The 9,986-nt window shown below is 43.3% G+C and overlaps 2 protein-coding genes across 2 annotated transcripts in view; both read left to right on the top strand.

Moving 5' to 3' along the window:
• Positions 1–1,241: 1,241 nt before the first annotated feature.
• LOC147608780 (uncharacterized) lies at positions 1,242–2,173 on the top strand. The gene is made up of 2 exons (XM_086788311.1): positions 1,242–1,343; positions 1,436–2,173. Exons 1-2 carry the CDS (start codon positions 1,242–1,244, stop codon positions 2,171–2,173), a joined length of 840 nt encoding a protein of 279 aa, XP_086644437.1.
• A 1,172-nt stretch (positions 2,174–3,345) lies between these two features.
• Positions 3,346–9,986, top strand: part of LOC147608778 (ras-related protein RABB1c) — a 38,607-nt gene continuing 31,966 nt past the window's right edge. The window contains exons 1-4 of the mRNA XM_086788334.1: positions 3,346–3,622; positions 3,863–4,002; positions 5,034–5,116; positions 5,198–5,402. Of these exons, the coding sequence (XP_086644460.1) occupies positions 3,577–3,622; positions 3,863–4,002; positions 5,034–5,116; positions 5,198–5,402 (474 nt within the window). The 5' untranslated portion in view covers positions 3,346–3,576. The remainder of the gene's footprint in view (positions 3,623–3,862; positions 4,003–5,033; positions 5,117–5,197; positions 5,403–9,986) is intronic.

Below are 9,986 nucleotides of genomic sequence, written 5' to 3'. Positions count from 1 at the left end.
GAAAGGCCCTATTTGCAACCTATTCCAGATTAAAATATGGAGATATAGATGGTGTTTTGCTTGATAACTTTTAGTGAACTTGGCCTTGGTGTCAGTAAGATACAGACGTCCCTCTTTGTGTCGACGACTTTTTGCAGCGAGCCCACGTCACACATCACCGCATCATTTTGATTTGAGAAACTTAAAAAAATAAATAAATAATAAAAAATGGCTTAATCAATGTGAAAACACCCAGGACCAAAAAAAAGTCCTATAAAGACCTCGTTGAAAAGAAAGCACCTGGGCGGAGAAAGGCCAGTTTCCGAGTCAATTCCCGGTAAGGACCCTCCTTGCAGACGACCTTTGAGCAAGTTTTCGAGCACCATCGGAGGAAGCTGAGTGTGAAGTGAGGACACGAGTCCACCATATGGCTAGCTACTGCTATCGGCGTTCTTCTCCGTTTGAACTCTCATCAGGACTTAACCTGCTCTTGAACGGAGAGTCTCATGTTAGGAGGGGACTCTACCACCATCTTCTTGAAGGGGGAGTGGAGGGTTTCTTTATTGTGGCAGACCACTTGGGCATGGGGTGGCACTTCTGCTTAGGTAGAGAACGAAGAGACGATTGCTTAGTGCATGTACAAAAAAGCCTTAGAGACTCCCAAATGATAAGCAAAAAAATCAACTGAAGAAAATGCTTGCCTTTTGTTTCATGTGGAGTAACTCGGAAACCGTAATCCTCGCCATCACCTCCGTGAGACTCCTCCCCCTCCTCAAAACAGGAAATCTTGCGATTCTCATAGCATTTTTCGTTCTCTGTCTAAACTCTCATGAATGCCTCACATGCCCTTGAACGGACGTAACCAACCCTGCATGAGGCGGAGCAGGCGATCAGCCAAGGAGAGGCAGAGGAGGAGGGGGAGTGGAGGTGCGATCCAAGCTAAAATTGAGAGGGAAGTCGAGGTGCAAGAGAGAAAGAAAGAGAAGGAAAAAGGGTCATTGGGTAACGACTCTCTCTCCGCATTCAATATTAACATGCCAACATCAATATAACTTGCCAACGTCAGTATTTTTACATATTTCAAACAAACACGTCTCTCACGCCACCCCCCTCCTACACGGCTCTTATGTGCTTGCGCCTGCATATACACGCTGGATCGTTATCACGTGCGGCCGATAGACTCATACAAGCACTTGCTGGTCTCTACACGCAGTGGGTGGGAGGAGGAGTTGCTCGCGAGCTCGTCCTCTGAAAGAAGTTAGATGGCCACACATGATAACGATCCTTTTGCGAATGAGAGAAAGGACCCCTCAAAGGATACAGAAAAGGAGGAGGAGGAGGAAGACGATAAAAAGACGTGCAAGGTTCTTTGTTTGGACGATCTCTGGTTTTTTTCACGTATATGCTGCGTCGAGAAGCATGCAAAAGATATAAGAGAAATGAACAAGTGTTGAAGATAGCCGTGAAAATCTACTGCAACATAGTGCAGTGCAGTGAAGAATCTATCAAGGGATTGATGCAAATGTATGACAACTTCTGTGCTGTGTCAGGCTCCAAAATTGCCCCTCACAAAACAGAGTGTGTTAAACTGAGCTTCTCTGATAGGGCTGACTGTTTGGCCTCTTTGGGGTTGAAGGACTTGGGTCCTGGGAAGATTATCAGATATTTGGGCTGCCCTATAGGGCTGGGGCTGACTCCCCACCAATGTTTTACCTGGTTTAGTGATAGAATCAGAGGGAAAATCAAAGCAAGGGCCCATTTAAGACTCAGCTTGGCTGGCAGAATCATTGCACTAAGGCACATCCTCATGGCACTTCCTGTGTATGTTGCCACACTACTGAAGTTCTCAGGTAACGACTGGAACAAGCTTGCAATGCAGTTCAGAGAATTCCTCTGGAGTTTTGCAGATAAGAGGTCATGGTCCTTTATTTCATGGGAGCAGATCTGCTCTCCTAGGGAGGAAGGGGGCTGGGGGATCCCTGATATCATAGCTAAGGCTCAAGGCCTGCTTAACAAATGGATTCCCAAACTGGACAGCCCACAACCTTGGGCTCAGATCATTAAGTGGAGAATTGAGCGGGCCTCACTTAAAGGCTCCCAATGGCTCAATACAAGCTGGATTGATAAGCTAATGCACCCTGACAAGCTAAAGGGCTGGAACTCCTCCCTTACCATGAAGCTAGTAAACAGTTGAAAAGCAACAACTAAGGAGGTAGTATGGATGGGTTCCCGGTTCGACTCATCCCTTGAGCAGAGCATATGGCTTTGCAAAGATGCAATGCAAAATGGTGTCCCAGCAGTGGAAGCTAACCCCAGAGTAGCAAAAAGGCTGGAAGCAAAGGGTTTGGCAAAGTTCAAGGACATCTGGTGCTCCACTACTAAACAATGGCTGATCCCTGCTGGTAGATGGAATGCACTTAACAATGTAGAGCAAAGACTGATGCTTCATGTACTGAGCAATATCAGGAGGGAATGGCCCACCTCCCCAATGGTGACCACAAGGGTTAGCTTCAAGTATTGGTCCCTCCCAAGCATAAGACCCAAGGTGTCTAGACAGAAATGGGCTATGAGAATAGCTGTTGCCTGGAAGAAGGAAAACTGCACTCTGACAGTGGATTATTGCAGGCAGAGAGCCAGGCAGACATGGGGCTCTACAGGCTCAGGCAGACTGGACCTACTCCTGTGGAGAATATTGAATAGGAAACTACCAGTTAGGGGCATAACCAGCAAGTGGAGCCAGGGGAACCCTTACTGTCCCAGGTGCAAAACCCATAAGGAATCTATGAGGCATGCCTTTTGGGAGTGCAAGGAGGTGTACCCTGTGTGGGCAGCAGTCAACAGAATCCTCAGTGACTGTGGAGTGCATGACAAGGTCAACTGGAAGCAAGCAGTCATTGGATGCAAGGGCAGGATGAACCCTGCCATATATCAAGTGTGGCAAACACTGAGAGGCTTGATACTAAGCAGGATATGGGAATCTAGGAATGCTTTACTACACAGGGGATCCAGCTGTGACTATAGCTCCATAGGGAGAGTAAGGAATCTAGTGGTAGAAGGTCTTGTATTAGCAACGACTAGGGAGAGAGGGAAGATTAAAGCTACTGTGGATCTACTGCTTAGGAAAGTCCATAAGCTCCAGTGTTCACCTTAGGGTGCTGTATCTTTTTTGATACTTAATATAAATTTCTTTGCATTAAAAAAAAAGTTGCTAAATTAAAACATTAATTTGATGCAGATGTTAAACAAAGAAGCCTTCACGCAGACCAAAATTATTTAACTAAAATGTACCAAAAAAAAAGGTTTTGGGTGCATATATATTTGGGTGAAATACGCACACACAGATTTAACTAATTTTCAACAGGTGCGAATGTCAGTTTTTTTCCTGGCTTTGAGTCCTGAAGTCATAAATTAGGCCAATCATCATCACAGAGCTTACTCTCTCACTTTGTCAAACCTGATTCTCTACTTCAGATCAGATCAAGGAGAGTCAAGGTCTTCAACGATTCTGCAGAGAGTCTAAACCGTAGCGTTTCCACCGCAGAAGCCAAACAGCCCGAAACCCTAGCACAGATCTGAAAGCCTAGCTTCCACGCCGCCATGTCTTACGCGTATCTATTCAAGTACATAATTATTGGGGACACAGGTGCAGTTATGGAGTTAATTTGCTGGTTGATTTTCTATGTTTTTAGGGTTATTCTTTACTGTTCCAGAGCCAATTTTCTGTGCTTTTAGGGTTATTCTTTACTGTTCCGGAGCCAATTTTCTGTGCTTTTATGTTTTAGGGTTAATCTTCTCTGTGTTATAGTTAAACCTGTTCTGTTTTAGTGTTACATCTGTTCTGAACCATGGATCGGGCGACGAACTTTTGTGTGTGCAATTCCAGGGGTGGGCAAATCGTGCCTTCTGTTGCAATTCACAGATAAGCGCTTTCAACCTGTGCACGATCTGACCATAGGTGTCGAGTTTGGTGCCCGCATGATCACCATTGACAACAAGCCAATCAAGCTGCAAATTTGGGACACGGTAAGACCAATCCTCCATCAAGGCACCAATCTTAATTTGCTTTCTCAAAAATTTGGTTCCAAACTGCAAGGGTTTACACTGCCCATAAGTATGCATGGATTGCGACATCAAGGTGCTAACTAAAACTGCATTGCTTATTGGGTGCCACATTAAAGCATGCATGTGCAGCGTAGCCACATCAAAGTATATATGTGCGGGGTTGTCTCATCAAAGAATGTATAAGGGTAGTTAACATCCTACCCAAAAAATCGTGAGGTTGAACCCCCTGACATCACATGTGTGGGGTTGTCACATTTAAGGATTTTTGCTACAGGAAATCTGTGTTAACCAAGGATTACGGTTTATGTATGCATTGCTACATCAAATTTACAAGCTGCCAAGGATTAGGATTCGTGTATGCACTGCCATATTGCACATGAAAGTCGTGATTGTTCTACTTGTTTTGATCTTTCTGGTGTTGAGGTTGCGGAGTATATAGCCCTTGCTTTTTGTAGGTTGTCTGAATAATATAAACACAAGTATGCATCTCATTCCTTTGTCATTAATGCAGTTTGATTGTAGCGCATGGGCTGCAATAAATGCTTTATAGTCATTTGTTTGACTAAAATTCACAAGTGTGGATTTCACCAAATGCTGCTTGTGTGTCTATGGTATGGGTGAAGGGCTTTGTAATTTTACACACATGATAAGCATATGTGGTGCATCAGTTTTGAAAGCTTTCCCTACATTCTGGGATGAGAGTTTTTTTGTTCCGGCTTCCAGCCGTGATTTTGTATGGTCTATTCATACTTAATAGAAGTCTCCTTTTTGCAAAAAAGAAGCAGCAGCTTTCTAAGGACATGGGGTAGGAGATCATGGAGAGGAAAACACCTTAGCTTTAGGAGATCCTAGAAAGTCTTTTGGGTAAATTGCAGTGCCATCCAAAATCAGGTCTTTTTAAGTGAATAAACTGCACGTGTTGGAGAGTAAAAAGCGGAAGCATTCAAGGCAACTAATACCATGTACGGGATTGTCATGCTTTTGTTACCTAGGCTGGCCAAGAATCTTTCCGGTCTATCACAAGGTCTTACTATCGTGGAGCTGCTGGTGCTTTACTGGTTTACGATATCACAAGGTAAGTTGCGTCTTTGAAATTTCCACATTGTTTTTGGATGGATATTGTCAGCCCTTGTTCTCATACAAAAAAAACCTGCAGGCGGGAAACGTTCAATCATTTAGCAAGCTGGCTAGAGGACGCTCGAAATCATGCTAATTCAAATATGACTATTATGCTTATTGGAAACAAGTGTGACCTGGCTCACAGGCGAGCAGTGAGCACAGAAGAAGGTGAACAGTTTGCAAAGGAGAATGGCTTGATTTTCATGGAAACCTCAGCAAAGACGGCCCAAAATGTCGAAGAGGTATGGTCTTCTAGTGGGTTTTGTAAAGAATCCTCAATTCAGAAGTAAGCACAGATCAACTTTTGAGGGCACTTGTGGTCTCCTGGGTGGCCAAAGGGTTTGTGTTTGTGTCTTAGTGTTTTTTGAGCATTACTCGTACACACATGGTCTCCTGGGTGGCCAAAGGGCTTGTGTTTGTGTCTAGTGTTCTTGAGCTTAGGATTACTCATACACAATGGAATCTTTGTGCTCATGTGTGTTGGATTCTTTGTGTTCCTTCTTAGAGGTCTTCTCTGGCGCTTTTGTGGGATCCTTTGTGAGTTGGTCCACTGGAGTGCAACTGGACCATATGCTGTAGATTTCAAGAAGGAATCTCTATAAGACACATCTGCTTATAAATAAAATGTTTGCAAGTAAAGCTGTCTAAAATTTTCCTATCTTCAAACGTCAAGGAGGCCAATTAGCACAAACGAAACTCATTTTATTGGCTTATTCAACTAATGATAGGAAAGAGAAATGATCACACGCACCTGCCTGTATTGGCCTCCCCTTTTTCCACCTCTCTTCCCTTTCCCTTCCGATCTTGTAAGATATCTCCTAGCTTAGGATGTTTTACTATGCACTCTCTTCAAGTTGGAGGAAGGAGTCCAGTTGCTGTTTTGTGCTGCCCTTGATCTGTGGTTTGATTTTGCTAAAGGCTGGTACTTCAGTTGTTAGGTTAGTGGATGGGCAGTTGAGGAATGAGGGACTGCTCTGTAGATGCTGTAATTGAATTTTGCAAGTTGGCTTTCTTTATGGGCTGGTTGTCGAGTTATACATCGGATTGGCACGGTTGCGTTTGAACTTAAAACTACCTCCACATGTTAGAGTTCATCCAGTCTTTCATATCAATAGATTGAAAGGGAAACTGGGAGGTGAGGATAACACAGTTACTCCTCAAGAACTCGTTGAAGTCGAAGAATTATCCTATGTTCCACATGAACCTGATAAGGTACTTGAATTCAGGGAAAGAAAACTTTGTAGTTGACTAATCCTTGAGGTTAAAATTAGGTGGAAAGATAGGGAAAAAGAGGATTCGACTTGGGAGTCGGTTGAGATTGTTCAGCGCAGTTCTCCTTCTTTTCATTGCAAGAGTGCAATGTTTTGAGAGAGGCGAAGTATGTTATATGTACATTATGTGTGCTATGTTAGCATGGGAGCATGGGAACAAGCTCTAGTGGAGCATGGGTTAGGACTAACCTTAAGGGTTAAGGTTAGGGTCAGGCATCCAAGGGTCACACATGGGAAATGGAAAGTCAAGAGTCACTTGAGGGCCCTCCTATATAATAGGGGCATGGGGCACACTCAAGGGGGGCTTGGGGGGCTTGGAGGCTTATGCTATGGTCTCTTGTGTAGAGGTCCATATCTACTCATCTACCATTTCACACTATAGCTACATGCTATTGGATTGGAGTTATACCTCTTGATGGTATGGGACATCAAGATAGAGGTATGATGTATCTCATTTATAATTCATGTGTGCATCCCTTGGGCTCGGGGGTGGTTGGGTAGTTGAGTTTATGCCTGATTTATGTATGTTTATGCATAACAATTATCTAGAGAGATCATAGGGTTTTAACATGTAGGATTCTCCTACGTTCCCTGTATTGCTATGCGCTACTGCTCTACTACCATAGCTGAAGCTTTGAATCTTCTCACTGTATGTAAATAGTGAAGCCCAGTGAAACTCTGTTACACCCTGCTCCAAAGTCAGTTTTTCTCTCTTCAGTGCAACAGTAGTTCCATCCTCTAAAACCCCCTTGTACACCTTGCCAAACCTACTGCTTTCTTCACCATGGGCCACGCTTCACAATCTAGATGGCAACCATGTGCCATAGCTACTGCAGTCAAATCTTCATCAAGCTGGACTTTCCATATCGGCGCGGACATCTTCTCCACTACCTCTGCTGCTCTCCTCACGAGCTTCTCTCTTGCTCACTTTTTGTTCAATCTATTGTGAGCTTGCTTGCTCTTGCTGCCATTCATTCTCCTCTTCACACCTCCAAGTTGAGGTTTCCAAGTGTGGCCATAAATATGGCTATTGTGAGCTCCTTGAGCTCCAAATTGCATGTCTTTTGCCATAGCATGCTTCACGAATGCATCCTTCTTGATTCACAAATCTTTGCCTCTTCAACCTCTTTCATAAGGTTTCATCATATCCATTTACATTGCCATATTGAGCTCACACATGAGCTCCATAACTACTTGCCTCTTCCATCTTTGACAAGCAAGCTTTCTATGTGGCTTCTCTCACAAGGAAACCACTCCAAGGGTGCCTTCAACTAGATTTCTCAAGAAATCTCCAGGTGCCAAACATGTGAAAGCTATTAAGTGCTTCCACCATTGTTGCCCATCTTCCATGAGCAACTCTGTGAGCTATGCCCTTTCAACATGCTCCAACATGAGCTGCAAATCAGCCCATTACTGCTTGCCTCTCACATAGATAAGCATGCACCTCTACAAATGCTCTTTGCCAACTTGCAAGAGCCATGGGATTCACTCATCCCAAAAATCAGCAACCCTTCTTTACATTGAGCATTCTTCCATGCTCAATAACAAAAACTTGAGGCAAAACTCACAAAACCAACCTTCTTGAAACACCTTTATCTCCTTGGCAGCTTCCTTGTTGACGCCAAAGACTCCATAGCCTTCATATTTGTTGAAATCTCCATTTTCAGCGTCCATGATGATGAGCAGGTTTTCCATGTTGCAAAAATCCCATTTGCAACTCTTGGGCAGCTTCTATGCAACCTCCTTGTTGCAAATCTCCTCTCAAACTTGAGAATGGCAGTTCCAAATCTCTCTCAAATCCTCACAAATGCAAATCCAAATGATAATATGAGTGTGCATTTTTTTTTATAATAACTGAAAATAATGCTTAATCAAAGAACTCATAACCAAGAAATCTATACATAAATATTCACCATGACCAAGAGCCCACCCAAGCTCTGATACCATGTTAACAATCCAAAAATGGGATTGATCATGGTGAAGGACATAGATTAAGCAACATAATTAAGGTGGATTAAACCACACTAAAAACTCCATAACAAGAGAGAGAGATTGCACACTCAACACTCAATTCTATTGCTTCATTCACAATGAATCATACAATGATATAGGCTTTCTAGTCTTATCCCACTTTACACATCATCATCCATGTGGCACTCCCTTTTCCATTCTTTTGGTCAACACTCACACACCATACAATATTACATGTGGCATTCTTATTTTGCCACAATATCTTGCACCTCTAGGGTGCTTTCCCACGTACACACAATACCACAATTACATCTCTCAACAAGATTTAATCCCACAAAGGAGCAAACACCGAACAGAAAAGACACAAATAGACATTGCACAACACTGAGGCTGGAACGGGCTGACCCTCCTTTTGGAATGATGTTTTCTATTACAGAGTGCTACAAATATGAGAGATGAGGGTGTTTTCTCAACACCAGATTTCCAAGACTTCCACAAGCTTGAAGCCAGAGACTTCTACAAATAACCGAGCGTTGTAGGATCTGATTTGGCTCAATAACCAGCTGATAACCAGCTTGATAAACTGCCCATATCTCAGCATCAACCAGTCTAACAAGAGGGTAGAGAAGATGCTGTATTGTGTGAACCTTGTAGGCGACTAAAGGAAGTCAAAACACAACCTGCTGTGGACCAGCCTGTAAACGACCAGCAGAAAACTGCACAAATGACTGTCGCCCTCCCAAGGATGCTTCTCACGTGTGCTCATGCAGTTTTTCTGTATGGCTCTATGTGTGGCCTGTAGGCGGCCAGTTTTTGAAAGCGGCCAACAGAGGAGGAAAACTGCTCAGCAGTGGTCGGCCTGCTGTCCACTACTGGCGGGCAGCCCCAGAACACGCGAAAGGAGAAGGTAGGTGGCTGCTGTACAGCCTGCTCTCTGATGCTCTAAGGCGGCCAGCAAAAAGGAAGAAGCACACATATACAACTGCGGTCGGCCAGTGCACATATGAGCCGCCTGAGAGAGAGAGATATATATGTCATTTCGCTTTTGCATCTCAACCCCCCCAAAAGAGGTTGACTTCCTATGTATAGCATGGAGTCACGCCATAAATATATAAAAAAAACATCCTTGTAATCATAGTTTTTCCATACGGCAACCATACGGCAAACGCATACGGGTATGGAAGTATGAAAAAAGTAGGGTTCACACTCCCAAGAAATTCCATACTTTGGATATCATACGGCACCCTAAATTTAAGGAAAAACATGCTACATATGACACAAAAAACCAAAGAAACTTGAAACTGCAAAGATTTTGGGATTAGAAAAAACATAAATGATGTAGAGCCAGAATCCAAACTCCGGACTTTATATTACTGTAACTTGTTTACATCATACATGGTTCAAACCTTGGAGAAATTCCATACGTGGGATTTCATACTTGATTCTTAAATTAAAGGGTAGACATGCCATTTTCAAAGAAGTAAACCATGAGAGACTTAAAGTATGTGAAAGCCATGATAGATGGTCTATCATGGTTTTCACAAATTGACCATGTTTCATCCGTTTACACACATTGACAATTAA

This window comes from Cibotium barometz, chromosome 52 (genome assembly GCF_041138505.1).
Source record: "Cibotium barometz isolate CiBa-2024 chromosome 52, ASM4113850v1, whole genome shotgun sequence".
NCBI lineage: Eukaryota > Viridiplantae > Streptophyta > Polypodiopsida > Cyatheales > Cibotiaceae > Cibotium > Cibotium barometz.
Note: the sequence above shows the minus strand (reverse complement) of the source record. Positions and strands in the feature narration are given on the sequence as shown.

Coding starts and splice junctions, on each gene's coding strand:
- LOC147608780 (XM_086788311.1), top strand. CDS start 1,242: ATGGCCACACATGATAACGATCCTTTTGCGAATGAGAGAAAGGACCCC. Junction 1,344..1,435: donor ACGATAAAAAGACGTGCAAG/GTTCTTTGTTTG, acceptor CAAGTGTTGAAG/ATAGCCGTGAAAATCTACTG.